Here is a 27,441-nt window from a genome sequence, read left to right as displayed (position 1 = left end):
GGTAAGCCTGCTGATTTCAATAACTATGCATTTATATTATGAATTTATACATACTATACTATGTCAGTATAGTAATGCTTTTTTCATAGGCAACATGTTTCTTGAACAGTGATTTCACAGACAAAATGAGACTGCAGCATGTCATCTGCTGATCGGCTGCTTGTGTTTTTTATCTAGCATTCCTGAAGGGCCTGCATGCTTCCAGGACCACGGTGAAGTGAGGAGGAGAGATTGTGGTTGACCGCTCCCATCCTGGAGCCAGGATCCTCATCATCACAGCACAACAACCTCATCTAAGAGTCAGGTAAATACAAAATCAGATCACCTTATATACCTGTTTATTACACTTGTTCTGCATTAATGTTATTTCACTGTAGCCTTAGTAAACAAATATACCGGTGTAGACAACATACTTGTTAACTCACCTTTATCTGAAAATATAGAATCAGCTCACCAAGATAAGACTACCTGATTGTTACCATTATTCTGTATTATTAATATTATTTCACTGTGTGGCCTTAAGAAACAAACAAACCAGTAAAGACAAAATATGTACCTGTTGTTAACTCACCTTTACTTCACTCTGTATATACACATTCACTCGGCTCACTTAGATAAGATTACTTCACCTGATTTTTACTTTTATTCTGTATTAATATTATTTCACTATCTGTAAATACAAAATACCTACCAATTGTAATTTCACCTGTACCTGTTACAAAATCACATCACCTCATTGTTACCTGGCATCAGCTTGTGTTTTTATTTTCTATAAAATAAAAGGAGTATCTGCGGTACTTCAAATAAACACGTGAAGACTTTGTATTACTTTTTTTTGCAAACCAACAGGTGGTGCCAAGGCCAAGCAAAGGGCAGCTGCAACAAATGATCATTATATTTCCACAATAATACTGGTTTTAACTTTGGTCCATATTATTTCCTGTTATAGACTGACCCCAGCCCCCCATCACAGAAAGGAAAGTTGATGTGGCCCCCACCGATAAAAGTTTAGGGACCCCTGGTGTAGATAGAAGAGAGGACCACTACATCAGGACACATAGAGCAGTGCAGTCCAGATGAAGGTACTTACCGGAGGGAAGGGTACCATTAGTACATATTTAATACTTTAAAAAAAAAATTTGAGTTAATCATTAGACTCAAACAATGTCTTTTCACTCAGTGCATTTAATTTCTTGTATTTAGGTTCTGCTGTTTAATTGAACCAGAAACATGTTTTCTACTTTTTTATAAATTTTTTTACATTTTGAGTTTATCAAAGACTATTTTGAAAGACTCCTGCCCGTCCTCCAGAGGCGTCTCGCCGTCTTCCAGTCCTTCCTCCAGAGGCGTCTCGCCACCCTCCTGCCCGTCCTCCAGAGGCGTCTCGCCACCCTCCTGCCCGTCCTCCAGAGGCGTCTCGCCACCCTCCTGCCCGTCCTCCAGAGGCGTCTCGCCGTCCTCCAGAGGCATCTCGTCGCCCTCCTGCCCAGCCCCCAATGTGTCCCCGTGGCGGCCTCCGGCCCCGTCTTTGGCCCCGTCTTCGTCGCCGGCCCTGTCGCTGGCCCTGTCTCCGCCCCTGCCTCTGCCCCCTAGAGTTCCCTAGCCTCAACCTTTGCCCCTGTCTCCGGCCCCCAGTGTTCCCTCGCCGTGACCTACGCCCCTGTTTCTGGGGCCTCAATGCCTCTGCCTCGCCCCCGGGTCGTCCGCCCGAATCCCGCCTCCGGACCCCCTCCACCCACCGTTATGGCCTTGGTCAGGCGTGCCTCCTCCAGACTTTGTTGGGATGTCTGGAATCTGTCCCTTGAGAGGGGGGTTCTGTCATGATCCTGGTTTCGTGTCTGTCATGTCTTCGTGTTGTGTGTTTTATTTTGAAATGTTTTCTCCTCTTGTGTCAGGTTAAGTTTCACTCCCTGTCTTTAGTTTCCCTCCTTCCCCTGATTGTGTCATTGTGTTCACCTGTTGCCCCTGTGTTTCTCCTCCCCCTTCCAGCTGTGTGATGTTTGGTGATTAGCCTTGTGTATTTAGTCTTGGTTCCCTTTTTGTCTCTTGTTCGGTCGTTGTCATTTCTTCCCTGATCTTGTACATGTTACCTGCCTGTTCCTGCCCGTCCATCTGTCTGCTCCTGTTCCCAGTGTCCCTGTATCCCCTGCTTTAATTTAAATAAAGCTTGCCTTTTGTTTGGACCCATACCTGCCTCCCGTTCATTTTACTGCACTTGGGTCCTGTTTCCCCAAACCCTGACACAAAAGGGAACCATAACATCCTGAAGCTGGAACAAGTGCTCTCTGAACTCAGAACAAGTAGATTAGCATGCCTTTTTGTTTTTCTGTCTTTTTCAGAAAATAACCACAACAGTGAAAAAGGTGATTATTTCTGCAATGCCAGCTTTGGAAGCATGTGGGCCTTGAACAAGTCCTCAAAGCCAACAGGTTGGGTGCCAATTGTCATTTCGGGCTATCGGAATAATGACACTGTCATTCATAGACCAGACCACAAAGTAGCAAGTCTCTCTTGCATTGAGGTGAAGCTGACCTTGCACTTGGTGCCAGTAAGGATTTTCCTCACGCTGGCTGAATGTTTCTCCTTCCTTACTGACACAGAAGCCCTTGAATTGCAATGCTTCACTACTTGTCATTTCCCTGGCTCCATAGGGACACTTTACCTCCAGCACAGCGGAAGACCCTACCAGACCATCTGGAGATGCCCCCAACAATCCTGATTGGGAGAGCCACAATGGACCTACATCTGGGTTGCCCTCACATTCATTCATAGTCCCCCACTCTACAGAGAAAACACCACAAACGTCACACGCTTTGACCTCAGGACAGTTCCAAAGTTGCTGGCAGTCAACCTTCCTTTCCTGAACAAATGCGAGTTTGATATGGTTTGCTGGCCAGTGGTAGCCACCTGAATTGCCCTCTGTTGCCCTTCAGATAATGCCATGCTGGCCACAATTGTCTCAGGTCCCTGATGCCAAACAGATTTGAGAATTTCAGGAACAGTAAGTGTTTCCAAGGTGTAGTGTTCCTCTTGGCTCAGGGGAGAAAAGCCAAGACATCCTGAGAACCTGCCCCCGAGTCTGTCCCTCAGCCAGTCAAGATCTTCAGAGTGGGCTCTCTTGTCAGCGGGTTAAATTAATTATTGGTTGGAGGAAACAGCTCCTCCACTGAATGTGTACTTTTAGCTACCTTTGGCTTCTTCCAGTGACATGTGGTGTCAGTGCAGCTGAAATTGTGGATGGCAAAGATGGCTAATGCAGCTGCATGACTGCATTTCCATTCTCCACGTGGGCATTGAAATTTTGCAGAGAGAATTCCCTCTTCTCCTGTAGACACCTGTGTGATGGTGGGATTGTTTTATTATTTCAAATATATTTACATTTTTAATGCCTTCCCAATTATCCCTTTAATTGTTTATACTGTATGTTTATTTCATGGATATTTCTGTTCGGCTTAAGTGTTTTCTGGTGTGTAATATTTGTAATAAAGATTTCATGTGACACATAAAATTGAGTTGTTGATGGGAATTAATGTCACTAATATGAATAAATTAACTCTAGGTTAACGGTACTGTTCCCTCTCTTGATATCACTACTCACCGACACTCTATAGACCTTGTCCCTCATGCTAGCCCTGACAACACTGATAAGTACACCTTCATCTAGACTGCACTGCTGTACGTGTCTTGTAGTGGTTCTCTCCTTATCTACACTCTTCTTGTCATCTTTGCAAAACGATATCAGATTGGTAATTGAAACAGCCATGACTTCTAGTTAAATTCAGTGTGGCTAAAAGGAAAGTCTTTGTTAAAATATGAAAGCGTGCGAAAGTCAGTTGAAACGATCTTAAGTTGGAGCCGTGCGACCCTGCTGTACTCGTCTGTAGTTCGTTTATAGCATAACGTTAGCTTTTTGCTTCTGGTGATGAGATTTATGATCTGAAAATGATAAAAGTAGGGTAGATAGCACATAATGGATTAAGTCAATTGTTCTGTTTCTGACACATTTCACAACTGATGCACTCTCATTCATTAATTCTATTCGATTTGTTTTGTATTACCCTCACTGATACACACCCATAAATGAAACAAACAAGCGTAATAACAGTAACACTTTATGTTTTAAATGTATATTCAAGAGAAACACGGCCAAAGTATATCAACACTTTATTTATTTTGTCAATAACAAAGCAAATACACACATACACAGGCAATAGTATGCTGGAGGAATCTTTGTCATCTCCAATAACATTTTAAGTAAGTCTCATACGTTAAGACAGTTAGCAAGAGTCTGTAAGAAAATGACCAAAGATGGTAATACCTAACTTCTGGAGAAACTGACTGTACAACACAGAGAGATAAAGTGCCTGCGTTTTTGTCTTCACAAAACTACAGCACATTAACAGCAGATTCACCAAAGTACTTGTTAAATATCTCAGGGTGCGCTTGATAAAACTGTCTGAGTAGGCGCTTTTTTTCCTTGGCAGAGACCTTGGTGTCCTGGTGAATGCTACTCAGCAGATTCCACAGGGCCTGGTTTGTGGTCTCCTTTGCAGAGTCAGTGTGAGTCCTTCTGGACACCTGCTGACAGAATGTAAAACCTGAAGGACAGAAACGGAAAAAGTGTTAACAGGGAAGGAACTTAGATTAAGAGTGCCACATTGCACTCAGTAGTTTTTGCTCCCCAGGGGCAATACAACATTGCTTTTTAAGGGAAATTTGTTAGCAGGCAAATGCCGACTTGCAACTCCAGCAGGAATGTATCATCAATTGCATTTATTTAATGGGCCAACTGTCAAATGCATTGTCTATATTTCAGTTTTTTTTATACTCTGTTTTGGTGTCCTCCATCTCTTGGGGTTGGTCTCCAGCTCTATACCGGCCAAATACTTTAATTTGTTAAGTATTAGACCTTATTTGAGATTGATAAGAGTCGAAAGAGTGAGTGAACTAAAGCAAATTAAAGTTATGGAGTGTAAAACTAAAAACTGCTGGGGAACTCACACTAAAGAGAAAGTTGTATACATCTATGATTCTTTAACAAGTATGAGTTAGTGTTACACTACATTTGACCATTTACTATCAATAGTCCACAGTCCACACACATGGCTTCTGTTCAGAGTCCATATAAGTCTGTATCCTTTTGTGTTAGACATTGTCGTTGGATTGACACTCAGTCTTACCGGTCACGTCGAGCTGCTTCCCTTGTACGAGGCCGGCCAGTTTCTCGCTCACTATTTTGTGCAGAGCCCCTGGTATCTGGAGAGAGGAGAGGAAAGTCTTAAGGTCGAACTATATAATAGCAGAAATGGGTTTGTCGATTAAATAACACTTGACATTTTTTTTGTAAAAGCATTTAATTTTTTTAAATTCTCACTTATCCAGTGAATGCCGGAGACGGTCATTTCTTAACTACATTTTGCAGCTCAAGATGACAAAGCAACAATGAGTTTCAGTATCACTGTATGTGAAAGCTCAAACCAATTGTAAATAACCCCATGAAGGTATAATTCATTTTTAGTTTAATTTGTACTTATTTGCATAATTGTGAACACGGAATTAATTTAAGAATTTTATACAGGCCTTATGCCATTCATTTTCCTATAGACTTTTATTTTGACAACGGTAAAGGTAAAATGTTAATCATACTTCACTTTGTTAGCGTGTAACTTTTTAGTACAGTGTATGATCTGGTCACGAACGGATGTACGTGTGTAAAATAGAAGGATTTTATAGTTTTAATGGACCCGTATGAGGCCAAACAGTTCTTACGGTGGTGATAGTTTGAAAGTATAAGGAATGTAGTATTGAACAAGAGAAAATAAAACAGTAAATTTGAACCAGCAGTAAAGACTCAAACCAGTTATATACGGGGATCCGTTACAGTAAGAACTTATCCTCCACGGAAAAAGTAAGAACTTTATCCTCCCCTGCAAAAGCTTCACCTCTTCAGTAAACCTGCTGCATCGACGACTTCAACGGACGAAAAGGACAACTTCTACGGACGGAAAGGAACACTTATGGATGAAAGGGATACGTGCAGCGGTGAATTGAAGACGGTTTGGCGGTAAAGGCAGCAAGAAGGCGAACAAAGGATAACAAAAATGGAGGGAAACGATGCTACTCTGCACGGCAAGGATAAAGAGGAGCAGATTGATATCCTTCAAAAGGTAATTCAGGAATACAAGGAAATCATAGAAAGGGAAGCAGAACAAGGTGCTGTTAGTAACGAACTAAAAGATTCATTGCAAATCAAGCAGAAAATTCTCGACGAACTGTTAAGCAATGAAGATGTTGATACAGATTTAGCCAGACGTTCTGACAGAGCGCGAGTTCCCACTGAAAAGATGCTAGCATACCGTGAAGATGAACAGTGCAAACGAGCAAAGAAACTTGTTAGCTTGTATGAACAGTGGAAAGACCAAGCTCGTCAAACACGCAATGAACTCAAATCTGAGCTAGCTGAAAAATGCCTAACATCCCTTATAGACAACTTGGAAATAAGGAAAATGGATATCATGAATGTGTATGAAGAATTGAGAAAGCACGGCACGCCCGATACTGAGCTAAGGTGTAAAGTTGATGCTTGTGCAGCGGTGACGATTGACATTGTCAAAATCTTGAACGAAAGACTGACTGAAGTAAATGGAGAATATGATGCAGAATATGAAGGGCAGCGTTTGCATGAGCTGCTTAAGCATGACTATGCGCGGTCCATTTATGGCTCCACTGCTTCAATACTGACTGGCAGTCATCGTTCCACGCACTCAAGTGTTGCAGCCAAGCGAGCAGAAGCAGCGGCGGAGTTAGCTGCTAAGGAGGCTGAATATAAGGTGCTAATGGAAGAAAAGAAACAGAAGGAAAAAATGTGTGTTTTAGAAGAAGAACACAGAAGGGAATTAGAAAAGCACAAGGCCGAATTAGAACAATTACGAGCTGAAAAAGACTTGAAAGCTGCCCACGCCAGACTTGAAGCATACAACAGAGAAGTGAAAGAGGAGTCTGATGCCCAGTCTTTTCAGTCATGTCATGATCCTATGCCACACAACTCTATTCCCCCTGCCATAACGCACCCTTACACGGCTGTCACTCCATCTCATGCCATCGATGTATCCTGCCTAGCCCAAGCCGTTCAGGACAGCATTGCCATTAACAGACTTCCAATGCCAGAGCCCACAGTGTTAAATGGCAATCCAATTGACTTTGTTGAGTGGAAGGCTTCATTCACATCACTTATAGATAGAAAGAACATCCCCACTACCGATAAGCTGCACTACCTCAAGAGATATGTAGGTGGCTCAGCTCACAAATGCATAAAAGGGACTTTCTATCGTAGCGACAGTGAAGCTTACAGTGATGCATGGAACAAGCTCAATCAGAGGTACGGCCAGCCGTTTATCATTCAAAAGGCCTTTAGGGAAAAGTTATCCAACTGGTCAAAAATACAGTCTAAAGATGCTGAAGGACTGAGAGATTTCTCAGATTTCTTAAATGCTTGTCTGCAGGCCATGCCCCATGTAAAAGGCTTAAACATCTTAAACGACTGTGAGGAAAATCAGAAGTTGATGCGGAAACTGCCAGAGTGGATAGCCTCACGATGGAACCGGCAAGTGACAGCACGTCTCACGGAGGGAAAGGATTTCCGTAGCTTCAAGGACTTTGCCAAGTTCATGTCAGTGGAGGCCGAAACTGCCTGCAATCCAGTCACCTCTTTCCTCGCTCTCCATCCAGCAGAATCCTGTCAAGACAAGTGGAGCACAAGGGAAGGCAAAAGAAACAAAGCCAGTGCCTTCAACACACATACAGTGGTGGAAAATAATAAGCATACATCAACAAACGAAAAGGTCAAGCCCCCCTGCATGCTATGTCAGAATGTCAGTCACCAGCTTTGCAAATGTCCAGACTTCATGAAAAGAAAACTGGAATATAGAAGAGCGTACATCAAAGACAACAGACTGTGTTATGGATGTCTAAAACCTGGTCACAGCGCAAAGGAGTGCAGGCACCGCCACACATGTGACTCATGCAAAAGACGACATCCCACATGTCTTCATGATGACAACTACGGAAAAGGTCAAGACAAAGATTCAGCACAACGCAGTACAACGAACCCAACACCTGCTCTGTCCCTCAACGTCACCAGCCAAGGTCAGTCAGAAAACACCTCCATGATAGTGCCGGTGTGGGTGTCTAACGAAAAGAATCCATCCAGAGAAAAACTTGTGTACGCCTTGCTGGATACACAAAGTGACACAACATTCATCGAGCAAGATGTGTGTACAGAGCTGCAGCTGACTACTTGCCCAGTTAAACTGAAACTCACTACCATGATGGGTGAAAATATGGTCTTTAAAAGTGAACGCACATCTGGTCTGCGAGTGAGAGGATTCAATTCCACTGTGCACATCAAACTGCCTCCCGCATACACCAAAGACTGCATACCTGTGAACAAACAACACATACCAACACACAAAACGGCAAAAAGATGGCTACATCTCACGGCAATAGCAGACCAAATACCGCCCCTCCTTAGTTGCGAGGTGGGGCTACTGATAGGCTACAATTGTCCAAGGAGTCTTGTACCGAGACGGGTCATAACAGGAAAGGATGATGAACCCTTCGCCATTCTTACCGACTTAGGGTGGAGTATTGTTGGCTTTTCTGCACCTCACTCTGATTCGCACATGTCAAACAGTCACTGTCACCGAGTAACTGTGAAGGAGCTGCCTGCAGTGACTCCAATGGATGCAATCAGAATTCTGGAGACTGATTTCAGAGACATTCAAAGTGATGACAAAACAGTCTCGCAAGAGGATTTGATGTTTCTTGACAAATTAAAGGAAAACATAAAGACAAACGAACATGGACATTATGAAATGCCCCTCCCCTTCAGAGAGAGACCGTGCTTACCTGATAACAAGCAGCTTGCTGCCGTGAGGCTCAGTCACCTGAAAAGGAAGTTCATTGCAAATGAAAGTTACAAGAACGACTACATTAACTACATGAAAGACATCATTGAAAGGGGTGACGCAGAAGAGGTAAGCGCAGAAGGCACGTCTGGAGAAAAATGGTACATACCTCACCATGGTGTTTATCACCCCAAAAAGCCTGAAAAGCTGAGAGTAGTTTACGACTGCTCGGCAAAGTACAAGGGAAGTAGCCTCAATGAACACCTTCTCCCAGGCCCAGACATGATTAACAGTCTCACAGGTGTTCTCATTCGTTTCCGCCAGCATCACATTGCTATGATGTGTGACATTGAAAAGATGTTCCACCAGTTCCATGTCTCAGAGAAGGACCGTGACTACCTACGCTTCTTATGGTGGAAGAACGGCGATGTAAGCACACCTCCCGAAGAATTCAGGATGAAGGTCCATCTGTTTGGAGCCGTGTCTTCACCAGGATGTGCGAATTATGGACTAAAGCAGCTCGCCAAAGAACACAGTCACACACACCCATTAGGATCACAGTTCATTGCCAGAGACTTTTATGTTGACGATGGCATCACTAGTGTTGAGTCTGTTGAAAGGGCCATTCAGATAGCAAAGGAGGCACGTGAGCTGTGTGCAAAGAGAGGCTTACGCCTTCACAAATTCGTGTCCAATAGCTGTGCTGTTCTCCAGAGCATCCCCTCAACAGAGCACGCTATAGACATTAAAGCAAAGGATCTCAGATTCAATGACGCAGCCTTAGAGAGAGCATTAGGAATATACTGGAGCATCGAGAGTGACTGTTTCACCTTCAAAGTCGCACCAAAGAACCAGCCCGCAACACGGCGCGGCATCCTGTCATCTGTTGCCTCCATATATGACCCGCTAGGCTTCCTAGCTCCGTACCTTCTTAACGGAAAGAAAATTCTCCAGGACATGTGCCATCAAGGAACAGGATGGGATGACCTAATTCCAGAGCAGTTGAAGCCAAGGTGGGAGAAATGGCAAGATGACCTTGTTAAGATGGAAAAGATACGCGTAGCTCGCTGCTACCAGCCAGCTGGCTTTGGAAAAGTGATCAAAACAGAGCTACATCACTTCTCAGATGCAAGCACCACAGGCTACGGCCAATGCACATACCTAAGACTGAAGAACGAAAGAGAAGACATTCACTGTGTTCTTCTCATGGGAAAGGCACGCGTCTCGCCACAGAAGGTCACAACTGTACCCAGGTTAGAGCTTACCGCAGCAGTTGTCTCAGTCACAGTGAGCAATATGCTCAAAGAAGAATTAGGCTACTGTAATGTAGAAGAGTTCTTTTGGACAGATTCAAAAGTTGTCTTAGGCTACATAAATAATGATGCTCGCCGCTTTCACACCTTTGTAGCAAATAGGGTGCAGAAAATTCGTCATGCCTCAGACCCCAAGCAATGGTTCTATGTACCAACTGACGAAAACCCAGCAGACTATGCATCTCGAGGGAAAACAGTAGATGAGCTACTTTCTTCTGATTGGTTCACTGGCCCTAGCTTTCTGTGGAAAAGGGAGATCGAAATGCCAACAGAGGTGCCTTCAGAGCTGCCTGTCGGTGACCCAGAGGTTAGAAAGGCTCAGACATTTCAGACAAAGACCTCAGAACAAGTTGACCTTGTAGACAGACTGAATAAGTTCTCATGCTGGTCTCGGGCAGTCAAAGCAGTGGCGCGGCTCATACGGCGTGCAAGAAAGGTAAAATCATGTGACCTCTCATCAGTTAGTGAAAGACAGAGTGCAGAGCAGCTCATCATCAAAGACATGCAAAGTCAAACATACGGAGAAGAGATAAAGCTACTAAGCAAAGGACATCAGCTACCAAAACAAAACAAGCTGTATCACCTCGATGTTTTCCTAGATGCAGAGGGTGTGCTCAAGGTGGGAGGTAGGCTCAGCCGCTCATCTTTCCCTAACACATTCAAGCACCCAACAGTCATTCCTCAGGGACATCACGTGACGAGTCTGATCATCGCCCACCATCATGAAAGAGTGAAACATCAGGGCAAAGGCTTCACCATCAATGAAATCAGGTCCAATGGCTATTGGATCTGTGGACTGAGCAGAGCAGTGGCAACCTACATCCGTCACTGTGTGACATGTCGAAGGCTGAGAAGGCCTGTTGAAAGCCAAAAGATGAGTGACCTGCCTGTCGAACGAACAGAACCCACCCCACCATTCACATACTGTGGGATGGACTGTTTTGGTCCTTTTTGGACTAAGCAAGGGCGAAAAGAAGAAAAAAGGTATGGGTTGCTCTTCACCTGTTTCTGTTCTAGAGCCATTCATATTGAAATGTTAGAGGACATGTCCACAGACACATTCATTAATGGACTGAGATGCTTTATTGCTTTAAGAGGTGCAGTGCGACAAATTAAGTGTGACCAAGGCACTAACTTCATTGGTGCAAAAAATGAATTGAATGCTGCATTGCAAGAGTTGGACATGAATAGGCTGAATACATTTCTCACAGAAAAGCAGTGCGACTTTGTCATGAATGCACCTCATGCCAGCCATGCAGGGGGTGTGTGGGAACGACAAATAAGAACTGTGAGAAGCGTTCTCAACGCCACTCTGCTACTCTCCCCTGGTAGGCTTAATGATTCTTCACTGCGCACCTTCTTTTATGAGACCATGGCTATTGTGAACAGCCGTCCACTCACAGTTGACGCTCTGAACAGCCCCAACAGTTTAGAGCCACTTACTCCTAACCACCTCATCACTATGAAATCCACCACAGCCTTGCCTCCACCTGGCAAATTTGAAAGAGAGGATCTTTATGGACGAAAGAGGTGGCGCCAGGTGCAGTACCTGACCGAACAGTTTTGGAGTAGATGGAAAAAGGAGTACCTCCACAGCATCACAGCAAGACAGTGCTGGCATGGCACTAAAAGGAACCTACAGGTCGGTGATGTAGTGATGGACGCTGAGGACACTTTACCACGAAGCAAATGGAGACTTGGGACAGTGACTGAAGTCATTCAAGGCAAAGATGGACTTGTGAGACGGGCCAAAATCTTGTTTGGAGAGAAGGAGCTGAACCACAAAGGAGAGCGCACCATCAGGACCTCTTTGGAGCACCCTGTCCAGAAATTAGTTCTATTGCTAGAAGCTGTTTAGGCACTATGCAGTTATGAAATGCAATATAGTTTTCTGTGTGTTGTAGCCATATATATTTGAAGGGTTATCCCTATAAGTTGAAATTGTGTGTTTTAAATGTTTCCATTTTGGAAAAACACTAGAATTTGGTGGGAGTGTAAATAACCCCATGAAGGTATAATTCATTTTTAGTTTAATTTGTACTTATTTGCATAATTGTGAACACGGAATTAGTTTAAGAATTTTATACAGGCCTTATGCCATTCATTTTCCTATAGACTTTTATTTTGACAACGGTAAAGGTAAAATGTTAATCATACTTCACTTTGTTAGCGTGTAACTTTTTAGTACAGTGTATGATCTGGTCACGAACGGATGTACGTGTGTAAAATAGAAGGATTTTATAGTTTTAATGGACCCGTATGAGGCCAAACAGTTCTTACGGTGGTGATAGTTTGAAAGTATAAGGAATGTAGTATTGAACAAGAGAAAATAAAACAGTAAATTTGAACCAGCAGTAAAGACTCAAACCAGTTATATACGGGGATCCGTTACACCAATTCTGAGTTGGCTCTTTGATAACGAATGTACAGGGCCTTATCTAGTTAATTAGCCTAAATGTAATCATTAGTTACACTAGTAAGTTATTGTCTTTATTTTATCTGGTAGAGGATATAACTTGACTCATTAACTGCTACTCTTTTTTTGGGCGTGTTTGTGATGTAGCATGACTTAAAATCTCAAAACTGAATGATAGATTGATGACATTCTGCCACTCCAACAATTTTTGGACACTGGTTCATGAGCAAAAAACACCCTGATGAATGTAAGATGATTTTGGTGAATGAAGCATTATGTATTTTAACTTCAACGTGAAAATACCAGGAAAACTAACAAACTTCCAATCTTTAATAACCATGTTTTAGTACACCAATATGCTTAACTTATTATGGTGAACATGGTAAAAATGATACCTGCTTTATTAGCATGCTAGCGTTGTCATTGTGAGCATGTTAGCATTTAGCTCAAAAAACAACAGTGTATAGCCTTACAGAGCTGCTGAGCTACTAGCACAGCTGTGTAGATTCATCACTGAGCGTAATCACTTCCTCCACTCATTCACGACTATTGTAATAACTTTCTGCTGTAGGGAGCTGTAAATTGACATTTATGACATTAAGGATTTGTGGTAACTTTGTTTACTGACAGGTGCATCTTAATATGATGCATCTTTAGCATCATATTTAAGGAACTTATGGCTTATGTAGTGACTTTAGATGAAGTCCAGAAAAGAGGAGAAATATAATGTGTCCTTACCTTAAACATCTCCTTTATGTTGCTGAGCATGAAGACCACCATCAGATCCTCTTTGTCCTTGGATAGAACCCTGCTGTGGAGGATCACTCTGAAGAAAGACCTCTTCACTGCCTGTCTGTTCTCTATCTAGACAATCAAACGCACATCTTTAATTTCAAAATAAAGCTGGGCTATTGACAATTATCAATAAAGATTTATTTGAAAGATATAAAGCATGTAGAAGTTTGTTTGCTAGCAGAAGTCTGTAATACCCACTGGTTCAGTTCAATATAGAGCTAAAAATCACCTGTCCCAAGGGAATCCTGTGACATGAAACCTCCCCAAATAAATAAAATGTGTATGTATGTTGTGTTTTCCAATGAGAATGGAAGGTAAGCTAGCTGTATCTTTATGTATAGATTCTAGCGCTGCAACATTTGGAAAAAACGTATTGACAAAATGGGAGGGATATATGGTTTTTGCATCTTTATTCTCATTGAAACATATGTAAAAGTCGATTGTGAAGGGATTTTTTAAAAAAAGAACTGTTAACAAACATGTTTTGTTAAGATTGTAAAGTCCTATTTGTAAGCCAAGATATTTCGGCAGCTCCACAACACTTGATTCAAAATGTACACATATTTAGCATTAAACAAATATTGTACTTTATGAAATTTGAACAATGTCCTAGTCAGATTATATATTATTAACTATAAGGGAATGGGATGGTGGCTTTAACTCAACAGACTACCAAAACGTGTGTGTCACCTGAACACAACTACAAAGACAAAGCTGAAATTTGGTCCGGGAAGAAAAATCAGTTAAGGCAGAAGCTCATATCAAACACTGTATACACAGCTTTACAGGAAAATATTACAGATTTGAAAACAAACCCTCATTTTTTGCTTCAAGTGGAGAAGCTTTACTGTGGGGATGAGTTTTTATTTTGAGAGAAATATTAACACACATTTTTAAAATGCATTATCCAGCATGAGATTCAGTGCCGTGTTCTCACCTCCTTGTCCAGTTTTATCCCCTGCGGGTCGGCTGCCAGGGCCATGAATGTAAGCACCTTGCGCAGCTGGTCTCTGCAGCCGGGAGGCAGCAGCTTCAGACACAGCTGCAAAGCCTCCAGAGCCGTGTTCAATTTAGCTTTCACTGGGAGGCAAGAGACGCACATAAATGCACGATTATCAAAGTTTAAGATGAGTTGGGTAAGGGCCTGTGTTCACATCGTGCCTTTTGTCGGGATTCTGAGTGAGTTCTTACCCAGCAGGTCGGTGATGGCTGTGTAGATGTCACTCATGTGTGGGGGCATCAGGGGGGGCCTGTCTGTGTGGCTGTAGTGTTTCACCAGGGTGCCGTACAGCAGCAGCTTACACTGAGCCATACCGCTCAGGGAGAGGCGAGGCTGCTCATCACTGACTGGGATGGAAACACGGAGACTCAGAGAATGCACGGGAGACAGAAATACACACATGGACATGTATATTATTGTATATTAACAATAGCAGTGATATGCTTACAACACAAACCTGACACAGTATATAAACATGAGAAAAGCTCTTCTAAAGAGACCCTGTTATAAATATTTGTGTGCATGTAAATGGTCTGTGAGGTCTAAAATCACAAAGCTCCCTCCATTGACATCACTCTGTAACCCTCACACTTCTTTTCTTAGTGCTCCTACACATTGTACGTTATCGGCTCAGGAAGGAGACATTGCTTAGCGTTTGACCAATCACAACAGAGCCAGCTAACCAATCAGAGCAGACTGGGCTCTGGTTTCAGACAGAGGGTGAAAAGAGATGCTGCAGCACAGGCAGTATGGGAGAAATAAAGAGCTTTTAGGTCATTAAAGCATGGAGACATGTCACATAAGAGACACAAAATACAAATATGAACCTGATTAGCATAATGGGGCCCCTTTAAGAATTGAAATGGGTAGACCGTTTTTTTTCGGAAGTGTCGACACTTTACACAACCAGGTAGTGGCTCTAAGCTTTTTGAACAGATACGTGCTTTGTTATTGTAGTACAAAGTGGTGCAGTGATAACATCCAATGGAATTCTTCCATCTGAAGCTGCTGCCTCCCGGCTGCAGAGACCAGCTGCGCAAGGTGCTTACATTCATTCTTCCATTGGATGTTGGAATATTGCAGAAAATAAGCATTTACTGACATATTGTATGTCGTAGAACCAACCATAAAAGTATTTTCAGCTTGTGTAAACCTAAGACCTTATTTCAGGCATCTAACCCTTTCCACCTACACTATATAGACAAAAACATTGGGACACTCTGGTATATGGGGGTTGTTTATGTGGGGTTGGCCTAGGCCCCTTAGTTCCAGGGAAGGGGATTCTTAATGCTTCATCTTACCAAGTCATTCTAGACAATTCTATGCTTCCAACTTTGTGGATACACTTTGGGGAAGGCCGGTTTCTGTTCCAGCATGACTGTGCCCCAGTGCACAAAGAAAGGTGCATGAAGACATGGCTGGATGAGTTTGGTGTGGAAGAATTCGACTGGCCCACCCACAGCCGTGACCTGAACACTTTTGAGATGAACTAGAACAGAGATTGTGAGCCAGGCCCTCTCATCCAACATCAGGGTCTGACTTCACAAACGCTCTTCTGGATGAATGGGCAAAAATTCCCACAGACACATTCCAAAATCATGTAGGAAGCTTTCCCAGAAGAGTGGAAACAGTTACAGCGGCAAAGGGGGGGCCGCCTTCATATTAATGCCTAAGAATTTGGCATTTGGGTGTAATGTGTAGGTGTCCCAATACTTTTGTCAATAAAGTGTATGTGTACTTCGAGATGAGCGAATCCAAACTAATTTCCAGGTTTTAGGACTGAATTCTGCATTGGTCCATTCTCATATTGATCCAAACCCTTGCCTCCACCTGGTTCACTGCTGTCCTGATCTTGAGGGAAACAGTGAGGCAGCTCCCGGCTCAGCTCCACCACTGGCTGATCAGGGAGGAAGTCCAGACAATCCAGAGCTGCACAGAGCCACTCGTCCTCCCTGAGGGGTCAGGAGGGACACAATCAGCAGACATTTAGAACTCAATTAATGTAACGACACATTTTCGATTGGTTGTTAATAGAATCGTATTGATTTTTTATTGAAATAGCCATATGGACTAATTCAAAAGGATCCAAATCGCAGTAAGCGCAATATTTAGGAAAGGCTAAATATATAAAAATATCATTCTGAAAGAAGTATTGTGGTGCTAAAGAATGGTAATCTACCGACCTGAAAAAAAAGAAATGGTTTAATAGAGATCTCTAAAAACAACATTTTAATATAAGTTTCACTGATAATGCAAATAATGTTCCATAAATGATCATTCCTTTTACTATTGCAAATCATATCGCAATAGTCATATCAGTCAAAAATAATTGCAATATGTCAATTTTTGCAATTCGTGCAGCCTTAAATGTTACAAATAAGAGCCCTAAATTCAAAATCCTGCATATGTAAAAGCACAGAATGTATTTTTATCAAAAAGTAACAAATGTTAAAGTGCTCAGTAAGTATAATACACGACCAGAAATTGTACTATATCTGGGTATATGTAGTTACACTACACTACTAAGCCCCTTTTTGGTTATTTACACTATATTTTAAGGATGTTAGAAGTCAGAAGATTGACACCATGTCTTATGTCTGTACCCATAGTCTGGTATTGTTTTTAATCTTTCAAAAAACATATGGAATTCAGTCTTACTGTCAATCTAACACATCTGATAACAGTGCCTATATATAAACCACTTAAGGAGGTGGTTACAGAGGAATGGATCATTTAAATATGCAAACCTGTCATAAGCTGCCTTTATTTAGCATCTTACTTCTAGCTAATATGTGTAAAACAGCAAGATGTTTTGAACGTACTGAGAGTCCCTAAAGGCCTTGAGGATCTGCCGGTCCAGGTGGTTGCTGCTGTAGATCAGGTCGGGGTTACTGCGAGGCAGCAGGTTGGATGAAGAGGAGGGGGCGGGGGTCTGGCACCACTGTAGTACCCCCTCCAGGAGGGGGAGCTCCACCAGGTTTAACAGCCTGAGCAGAGTCTGCTCCTGCCAGATCTCACCTACCACTGCGGAGTGGAATAGACAAAAACTGTTACCATTCCAATCTACCTTTTAGAGTTTAATGACTCCTTTGTGGACCAGTCAATTCTAAATTAAATACAGAGCTTGATTACAGAACATATGTATGTTAAAATATAGTCTATAGTAATCTATATTGTGATGATATGTTAAATGTCTCCTTGTTTCTTGTCTTGATGTCTGTCTTGTTAATGTTGCTAAAAGAGCTACTGTGATGCAACAAAAAAATATCATCATATTGTGAATTCTATTTATATGTATAACCAGGGGGATCAAAATTCAGTTTTTCACCATCCTGGAGAATACAAATATATTAAAACAAATATATACATATATGTATATACGCATTCACACTCATACATACACATACAGTATATATGTAAATATACACACATTTAGAGGCCTAAATAAAAAGGCGGCACAACAGGAAGTATATATAAAAAATGACGTCACAGCTGTGAGTCTAGTCTAGTACACTAGACTTCTAACTGGATGAATTTCGAAAATATTAGAAATATTAGTCTTTGGTTTAAAAAGCCACTTTTGTATCACTTTAAATTGTCAGTGAGGAAAAGAGTTAGCAATGGAAAAATATGAGAATAACTATTAATGTGATGTGGTCAGTGCTTTGCTAGGTTGAATTGATTTGAAGGAGAAATAACATTTGAATTCTGCATTCATTTGCTTTCAATTCTCCTTATACAATTTGGAGGTACTTGCAGTTTATCTGTTAACAGATCATTTTCATTTTATGCTACTTTACACTTCCATCCCACAAAATTTTACAAGCCAATATTGTATTTGTACAGCTGTTGTTACCTTACAGATTCAGATTATTAGCGAATATGAATATAAACAACATACAAATTGACGTTAAATAATGATTTAGATATTTACATTAACAATTATAGGCGAAGATACCCAGCAAAAGTATACAAAGTAATTCCAATTTGCTCCATCTTTTTCAGTTACTTAACGGATGAAGTCATTTTATTTGTATGATTCTAAAATGGGCCGCAACGAAAAATAGAACTTTTGCTTTAAGGACTTTAAGTATATTTTGATCCCAAGACTTTTGTACTTTTACTTCATATTTTAAAGCAGGACTTTAAGATGTAACAACATATTTTATCTAATTTAGTATTGCTACTTTTTTCATTAATAAATTATCTTCTTTTCCCACTGGTTGGCATTGAGATGTTGTCAAATAATAAGGTTTCATTTAAGGGGGAATTGGCACTCATAAAGACTTAAACTAAATCAGGACATTAACTTTGGATTACATCTGCGATCTAAATGGAAATACAACCCAGGTGTTAACACATATACAATAATTAAAGTATGATTCAACAGAGAAAAAGCAGCAGTGCAGGATGAAATACACACATGTTGAAATGAAAGTCTCACCTGACTGTGGTAGAGTGGTGTCATTCTGCAGTCTGCTGGGAGTCAGACTGTCCATCTGAGGGCCCAGCGACAGGCTGACAGCAGCAGGAGTGAGATGCTGGGCGGCTGGTAGGAACGTCTGGGTACATTTGACAGGAGTGGACCACTGAACATGCGGACCAGAGGGACATGTTTGTTCCTCCTGCCTGGAATACACAACAGAGTATGTATGGAATATCAGTTCACCACATAATATTAAATAAATAAATATGCAAATGAAATTAATCCTCAATTAATATGTAAACAAGACAATATTGTTAAAAGACGAACGAATAGTTAATAATCGTAATAATAAAAATAAAAAGAGAAAGGGTGTTTTTTGTTACTTAAGTCAGGGGACTATTATTTAATCAACCCAAATTTCCAGGGTGTTTTTTTTTTCATAATTCTAGGTTTATAATGATTGATTTCAAGGAACTTTTATTGCCATGACTCCACATTTATCTAATTACATATATATTTTCCCCAATATGTTAAAGGGGACTTACGTCCAGATGTATTACTTCCATTACTTCCATTTGTTATTTCATAAATCCACATTTATTTAGAACAGGCAACTTTTATTTTTATAATCCTAAATGTAATTCTTTCAGGGGACCTGCATTTAATAATTCCACATTTATATATTATGGTGAATATTCGAATGCTTCATTCAAGATTATACATAACGATTTGTATTTATCTAATAGACAGGCTAGACAAGTTAGAATTCAACATTTTGGAGGCTGTAGATCAGTGGCGGCTGGTGAAAAAAAATCTTGGTGGGGCTAGTGTGCCAACAGATTTCCCTGCCTAATTTAGCATAAGCATTCAAATGAACAGTCGGAAAATGACTACAGTTCCACAATAATAATTTAATTTCACAGTTTCCAGCTTCACAGAAAAAGTAACAATGTACAGCTATATTAGACTTTATGCTATCAAATACTATACAATACAATCAAGGGATAAATGAACAACAAGGGTATGATTTCAGCTGAATCTATACAAATCAACAGTGAGTGAGTGAATGAGTGAGTGTGGGTTGAGAAGAGAGAATGAAACAGAACTTTCCTATCAAAATGTAACATATACAAAGAATTTAGAACCAAGTTATTTTCAAAATTTTTTACATAAACAGATTATTTTAATACCCTCTCTCAAGGAAAAATGCATTTACTTGGAGAAAACAGCATCAGTGCCATACAGTTGTCATTGCATGTCACAGCCTGAGAGAAACAACAAAGCATTCTCCACAACTATATTATAATTACATACTATAATATTATTACCTATTACATCGCCATCATCTCTCTTCGTCGTCGCACGTATTTTTTCCCCACGTAGCGTAGGACAGAGTCTGGGAGTCGCACTACGAAAAAAAACTATCGCTGGCTCCTTATGTAGCTACAGCAATCCTAAACCTTCACGCATTTTACGTAGCAGTTGGGGCTAAATTTCCAGCGCCCCACCGGCGTTAAATTTGGCGACGTTGATAGGCCAATTATTCATAATTTCTCCCTAGCAACCATAACCGGATTGGCTGTTTAGCTGCCGGTCAGGGGCACTTTGCCGATCGCCCCATGAGAGAATGATACACTGTCTGTCAGTGGAAATTCACTGTTTAATGAGTGTTAGTTGGTGGAAATGTTGTTTAAATGATTTAAATTGCATGTAGGCACACACACTATTAAGTAAAACTGACATTGATTTAAAAAAAAATATGCAAAAAATATTTGTTCCCCTCAACAGCTGGTGGGGCAGAGCCCCAGCGCCCCCTATGGGCCAGCCGCCTCTGCTGTAGATATTTCTTGCATGATATTGGACTGCATTATCAGATGTTTTATTTAATGTAGTTGTGTCGCTAATAAACAGGTTACTGTGTATGTAATGTTTGCTATGAAAAGTAAATGATTTATTACCTGTCTGTGGGAGCACTGCAGAACAGTCTTTGGATCCCCTTCACAAGCACTCCTTTTTCCAACTCATCCACCGAAGGAGGACACACACCTACAAACCTGCGTGTAGAATGGCACCATGTCAACACATTCACAACAATCTGATTATACACATTGTGAATGCCAGAAAAAAAAAGTGCATGGCGTATGCATGTGTGTGTGTGTGTGTGTGTGTGTGTGTGTGTGTGTGTGTGTGTGTGTGTGTGTGTGTGTGTGTGTGTATTACCTGTAAAGAGCACTCTTGCTGTCCTGAAACACATCCTGCTTCTTGTCTTTGCCAAACACTTTGGTACCTAGCGCCTCAAACACATTGCAGTCCAACAGAGCCTGGCACACACACACCACTTTGTCCCGTGTAACATCAGCGCCTGCAATTAAACAAGCAGAAAGGAAATGCATGCGTTTTGCTCAATAAATAAATAAAACAATGGCTCAAGTCAAATTGAACCCTAAAAAGAAAATTCACCCAATTATTTCATGTAGAATTTGAAAAAGACAAAACACACACCCTCAAAGACTTTGCCACAGCTGATGTGATCTGCCAGCACATCTACAGCCTCTGAACCCAGGAAGCAGTCGCTGTGAGACTTCAGGTGGACTCGACGACTCTTCACAGTCACAGAGGACCTGAGGTGGGAGATGAGGCTGCTCCACATAGAGGATGACTGGACTGGTTTACAGGCCAAACCAGCAGCTAAGACAAAGAAACAGAGAAAGTCAAAGTGGTTAGAGTTCACAGATGACATGTAGACAGGTTATCATATAGCATAGCATATTGGACTAGTTTATTCTTGTCTATTTTTGGATTATTTTATTTATCTTATTTGCACTATGTATGTTGAGTTGTTGGAGGAGCCTGGGATATAAGATTTTCATTGCCAACATATAAGCTGTATCTGCTGTGCATATGACCAATAAAACCTTTGAACTTTGTACTATATATACCATATTAGGCAATCTAATGGGGGAATTAAAAAAACAAGAAACCAGAAGAAATGAATGATCTGCGCATGAATGACTTTTGGTCATTTTAAAATGGGTAAACTAGAGGGATTTTTTTTATGACACTGCACATTCATTTAGTATATATTTACACTGCATTTCATGTTACCATACTGTGCAAATAAACCGTTCCGCAAGTGTTTTGAGTTAACATCTCTTGGTGCAAGCTTTCTTTAATAATTTATACTTTGAAATATTTAGTCAGTCACATGTCCCAAGGCAAGCGTACCCAGTGTAAATGACACCTATGTGTACGGATAAACAGGAAGTTGTATAAGATAACTTGATGACAAGTATGGAGAAGAGTAATGGCTAGTGGAGGAATGCAAAAACAGAGATTCCAACTAAACAAAGTCAGCAGGGTGAGGGCCGTTTGTTTGATCCAAATTGGTGTTGATGATAATCAGGCGCATGAACGGGCCTCCATTAGCTGCAGGAGTCCCAACACCTCGCTGAAATGCGTTTGATTTACTCACCTTGAGGACGCACGCACAACTTGTCTGCCAGGTTTAACGCGGCGGCTCTTTCTTTTATTGAAGACATGTCTCCCAAATTATGGAAAAGCAGTGGGAAACGCACTTCCCACGTTGATAACAGGTGAGAGACAAGCAGGTGAAACAAAGCACCTCGAAGCAGAGCAGAGGCGACTTCACCAATGGTGCAATTATAATATATATCGCTAGATGGTGCCCATTACTAAATCACAGTGGCCTCTGTCACACAGGACTGTGCTGCCTGGTCGTTTTTTTCATGGGTTGTTTTATAGCCTAAATTCTGTCTTTGTTTTATACATATTGCTATGTCCACTGTGTTGACTCGTCTTCACAATGTTAATGAAAATAAATAAAAAAACATGGAGCTGGAAATATTGATTAGGAAATCAATACAGTTCAGACTCTTCTGTCACTAGCCTGATGCTGATTGAGTATGTCTAGGTTTTTCTTGTCCCATGAAATATTAAATCCAGTAAAAACGCATATTTTGACAAATACAATTAGCAATGCAAATATATAGGCACTAAGTGCTACTCGAGGAGTGCACTGTATTCATGAAAACTGCACTCTTCCCCAATGTTTCTTTATAAACAATTTTTTTTATCAGTAAAACATTTATTATTTACATATGCAGCTATTCAAAATGGTCCTAACATGTTTGTCATTATTTTAATCAGTTAATTAGTTTTTTGAACAACACTACCTCAAACGCAGTCTACTCTTGGCATTTTATGATGACATGCCCAAATGCCTGGGGGCGCTGTTTGAAAACTACTTGTCTGGCCTTCCCCTTGTCTGCTAGCTTGGCCAACTATTAAAGGTAATGTAGCAACATTAACAATCCAACATTTTACCAGAATATTTCATTAAAACCATTAGATATTCACTGCCCTAGAGACATGAAGATATTTTTTTAACAATAATATCCTAAAATGAATGGACAAACTACCATATCGTTTGTTAGCCAGTTGCAAGCTAAGGCTAGCTAACATTTTGGTATAATAAGCTAGCACTGAGTTAGCTTTTGGTTAGCTCTAATGGTTAAGTCTGATGGTAATTACAATCGAAAACGGCAATCTTGTTTACTATCCTTACATTTAGTATAATATGGTTGATTTAAGTAAACCTCGAAAGCCTTACAATATACTACTTTTTTTGGTTAACTTCAATATGTTGTAACTAAAAAAAGGGGTCGGTAAGGCATTAGCATTAAGCTGTTAATTGGCACTTAGGAACTGAACATACAGGACATTTCTTGTGTGACTAGTAAAGAAGTCAACATGTTTATGAATAACAATAAATAATGGATAACTTCAACAAAGTAACCAGAATATAACAGTTTACAGCCATTGTTTAGTCAAAACACGGTAATATTTCCAGTGGTGTAATTTCACTGAGAACATTTAGGCCTACTCAAGTGATGGTCTTAAGTAAAATGTGTGACATACTGTACCTCACTGAGTATTTTCTGTAGCGTAAAAGGTTATTCAAATAAACCCGACCTTCAGCAAGTAATGCATTAAAGATGCTTAAACTTGTTTACTTGTACTTAAGTCAAATTTTTATGCTGAACTTGTACTAGTAACTGAGTATTTTAACACTGTAGTATTGCTACCTTAGTAAATAATCTGAGTACTTCTTCCACCTCTCATTACATACCTAATTTTAATGGAAAGGTAAGCATTTATTATTAGCTTGCTAGTTTGCCTGTACTTGCAATATATTCAGTGAATGGAGTGTGTCCTCTTTATTTAAACGTTCTCAATAACCTTAAGACTCTAGTGGCCCTTCTTCATACTAGACATTTTAACTGTCTTGGTCAGAAAAGCACAGGTGTATTAACTTATAACATAAAGATGCAATTGTTCCATAAGTAAGCCATCACTATGGTACACTGAGCTAGCATGTGCAATAGGACCCTAAAACTAGAACAGCTCAATTTAATTCAGCCATCATTTATTGTGTGTGTCACTGGGGCATTCTCTACTGTGGCATGATAAAATATCTCCTGTAAAAGAAAGCCTGTTTTATTACACTTTTACACCATTATTGAAGTACTTTAGCTATTGTATTGCTGTTATTTGTAATGTGAATGCTTGTATTACACTCGGAGGGCTTTTGTTTCTTCTCTTTTGGGCATTACAGATCACTCAACCCAAAGGTATTACAGACATTATGTTGCTTGATAGAAATATTCCCATTTAATAGCTGGCAGTTCTTTTAATTTGTCTTTTCATGGCTTAGATATGGTGGTTAATACCTGCTCAACTGAATCACAGCAGAAGCAAATAAAGACAATGTGGTCTACTCCCTCCCGGTACACGTACACATTCACAGTGTGCACATAAGACACACATTCATTTTGACACACTAACACACGTTTGCACATCGCCTCCCTCCTCAGCCTGGGGTCACACTGTCATTTTATGATAGTAGCCAATTCTAGCAGGGATCATTTAATTCTTCAATGTGATTGATACCAGCTCAGGTTAAATGGGAGAAAAAAGGTCTGTTCTATTAAGAGATCAGTGGCTAGTGGAGACCTCCCACTTAAATAGTCATATTTCCTCTAAGTGTGTGTTTGCGTGTATGCGGTGTGTGTGTCACTCAGTTTCTTGGTTGTGTTGAGCTGACACAGACAGTTGCAGAAGACCATCCACAGGTCAAATTAAATATCCTAGATAATTTAAAAGCATTGACAGTGCAATTTGTCCATTCAGTGTTATTGCTCTGACCCCTATTAGTGTCAATGGGCTGCTTTATTTGAACCTCGATGGCATATCAAGGTGTTATCTTCTCGCTGCAATGGAAGTGGTGTAAAACAAAGGAAGAAAAAACCCTTATGGTCATTCCAAAGCCATTAGGTTAGATTGTAGTCATTGAGGAACATTATGAGGGTTTAATGCTCTTGCCTATTATTTCTAATAAAATCATTTAGCAGTAAAAATTGCATATGAAGAGGTAATTAGAAGCGTATGAGTGGAAAAGCAGAGTGTCCCTGCTTATTAAAAAGCCAATTCTATTAACCTTTTTCTACAAAATGTTTTTTTTTTCTTGATTAGCAGGCAGCAGAGGACGACTAGGACCTTGGCCTGCCTTTAACAACTCCATGGATCTCAGTGCTGACTCTGGGACACTCCCCACCCACACCACTGTAAGTTACTGCTACTGACGGTAGAGGACAAAGCAAAGAACATCCATCAGCTGATTTGTTTATTTATTCCAAGATTAAATTTAAACTTGAAAACCTTTGATATAAATACTTCAGGGGTTTTGTCTAGATTTAGTTCTCAAAAACAAAACGTGGAATATTTGTGTATAATGTATAATGATTTGCTCTTTGTTTAAAAAAACACACTCTTTCTTTCTATTGTATGCAGAAAAATATTACTTAGCAACTGTTTGTCTTACAGCCTTAGCATGTAGCCTGGTTTTGTATTTGAACATTGCCAAACTAAGTGCTAATTAAGTATTTGAATTGCTAAATTAAAAGCTATATTTTTTTCTTTTCGGTGTAGGTAAGAGGACCAATGTTGGAGCAGGAGCTGTCCCTGTCTAATGCCCGCTGTCAAACAGAAAGTGGAGGCACCATCTCATTACATTTGTTGGAGTTTAAAACCCATCTTCTTGAAGCTGTGGAGGAGTTGCATATTCGAAGGGTAAAGTAGCAATTGCTGTCAGTGTGTGGCTTTTTAAATTAATGGAGCATTGTATCTCCAATAGTACATTTCAAATACTATTAGTTTGAAGACACAATACAACATTTGCATGGTGTTTTAATTTCACTAAAGCAGTGATTCTCCACCGTTGTTGCTTCTATCCTTTGAAATAAACTGTTGTGCATGTGTGTGGCAATTTTCAATTACTGATTCAGGTCTGACAAAAACAGATTTTCCCCCTTCTTTTATTTGCATTTAAAAAAAAACTAAATCTACAACTCAGTCAAAAGAAAAAAAAGTTTAGAGATACTTGTCAATTAAATTAACATTTACTTTTTATAGAAATTCTTTTATATCTGGAAACGGAAAAAAAAGCTTTGAATGGTTTGAGGCTCTGTTTTTTATAAAAGCTTTATATTAAAAAAATGTTTTTTGCAAGATTGAAAAACTGTTTCAACAAAACGGACACGCAGACACATAGCAGTAACATACAGCAGTGGCTAATGAGGTATCTACTTGTCTGCACTTGCTTAAGTACCTGTTTTTTTTTTCAGATCATAAGTTCCGAAGTTTCAAAGCCACTGAACAGAGCTGTGAGAAAAAACTGAAAAATGTAGAGTTTTTTTCTAAATATATAAAAACATTATGCAAGCCTTCAAAACGTTGCTTTAATCGTGTGAAGCCTTTTAAATTAAATTGTTTGTTTTTACATAAAAAATGTTTTACACATTAGCACTTGTTTTCTGAAGTGCAATAACTAATAATAATAAGGACTAATAAGATTACATTAAACCAAACCCCCAGGAAGTGAGCCAGGCTTTGAATCACATTTATGTAGTGGTATAACAACCTCCGTGTCAATATGTGACACATTGGGTCCAAAAATACTTTATCCATTGACTAGTGTTTAGAAAGAGACATCTGTAAATGCGTATATGTGACATCGTATATTTTTTAAAGCTAAATCACCTAACCACTACAAACACTTAAATAATAACATTAGGTACTAACATTTTTAAATGTGCTAAAAGCCACATCCAGAGTTATTTTCTCCCTCTATTCATTTGACTGAGCCAGGACGGAGGCGGGGCTTAAGGTAAACACAAGTAGGTCCATATCCCCAGGTGATCCAAGAAGTGTAGTTCTCGACAGTCAGGCTATTTTGGCTTTAAGCGCCACTGGGGAAATTCCATAGGAATAGACAGGACTCCACCTCCAACACTGTATCCAATTCTTTTTATACATCCATGCTTTAATTATTCAGCCTGAGTTCAGTTAACTCACGTTTTTAAGGCAGCATGAGAACTAACATCTGAGTTGAACGAGCTTAAAATGATTCATAGTGTAAAGGAGTGTCAAAATAGTTGTTTTGTTTTCAGTATTGCATACTTCCTCTGTTCCTCTGCGTCACATCACTATTTACTGAGTAGTACTAA

The 27,441-nt window shown here is 40.3% G+C and overlaps 2 protein-coding genes across 9 annotated transcripts in view; one reads left to right on the top strand and one right to left on the bottom strand.

The window, feature by feature from the left end:
- Positions 1 to 4,212: 4,212 nt before the first annotated feature.
- Positions 4,213 to 22,534, bottom strand: LOC134859960 (DEP domain-containing protein 7-like). The gene is made up of 12 exons (XM_063876772.1): positions 22,329 to 22,534; positions 21,359 to 21,544; positions 21,077 to 21,218; positions 20,815 to 20,910; positions 18,875 to 19,059; positions 17,253 to 17,454; positions 16,261 to 16,382; positions 14,622 to 14,777; positions 14,368 to 14,510; positions 13,374 to 13,499; positions 5,181 to 5,256; positions 4,213 to 4,598 (listed from the first exon to the last, which is right to left on the bottom strand). The coding sequence occupies exons 1-12, from the start codon at positions 22,393 to 22,395 to the stop codon at positions 4,387 to 4,389; spliced, it is 1,713 nt and encodes a 570-aa protein (XP_063732842.1). The 5' UTR covers positions 22,396 to 22,534; the 3' UTR covers positions 4,213 to 4,386.
- Positions 22,137 to 27,441, top strand: part of LOC134859915 (coiled-coil domain-containing protein 73-like) — a 24,047-nt gene continuing 18,742 nt past the window's right edge. For 2 of the 8 annotated variants that reach the window (XM_063876721.1, XM_063876706.1), the window contains exons 1-3: positions 23,341 to 23,399; positions 25,409 to 25,500; positions 25,865 to 26,005. In XM_063876721.1, the coding sequence (XP_063732791.1) occupies positions 23,384 to 23,399; positions 25,409 to 25,500; positions 25,865 to 26,005 (249 nt within the window). In that variant the 5' untranslated portion in view covers positions 23,341 to 23,383. Of the gene's footprint in view, positions 22,215 to 22,274; positions 22,450 to 23,078; positions 23,167 to 23,339; positions 23,400 to 25,408; positions 25,501 to 25,864; positions 26,006 to 27,441 lie in introns of those variants that run through there. The other 6 variants (XM_063876759.1, XM_063876754.1, XM_063876745.1 and 3 more) reach the window with 6 other exon arrangements.

Source organism: Eleginops maclovinus, chromosome 2 (genome assembly GCF_036324505.1).
Source record: "Eleginops maclovinus isolate JMC-PN-2008 ecotype Puerto Natales chromosome 2, JC_Emac_rtc_rv5, whole genome shotgun sequence".
NCBI lineage: Eukaryota > Metazoa > Chordata > Actinopteri > Perciformes > Eleginopidae > Eleginops > Eleginops maclovinus.
Note: the sequence above shows the minus strand (reverse complement) of the source record. Positions and strands in the feature narration are given on the sequence as shown.

What these genes read in the sequence shown, in the direction of transcription:
- LOC134859960 (XM_063876772.1), bottom strand. Translation starts at nt 22,395, where the DNA reads ATGTCTTCAATAAAAGAAAGAGCCGCCGCGTTAAACCTGGCAGACAAG. An exon ending in AGCCATCACCGACCTGCTGG is followed by an intron (nt 14,511 to 14,621) that starts GTAAGAACTCAC and finishes CTTGCCTCCCAG; the next exon opens with TGAAAGCTAAATTGAACACG. An exon ending in ACATAAAGGAGATGTTTAAG is followed by an intron (nt 5,257 to 13,373) that starts GTAAGGACACAT and finishes TCCTCTCTCCAG; the next exon opens with ATACCAGGGGCTCTGCACAA.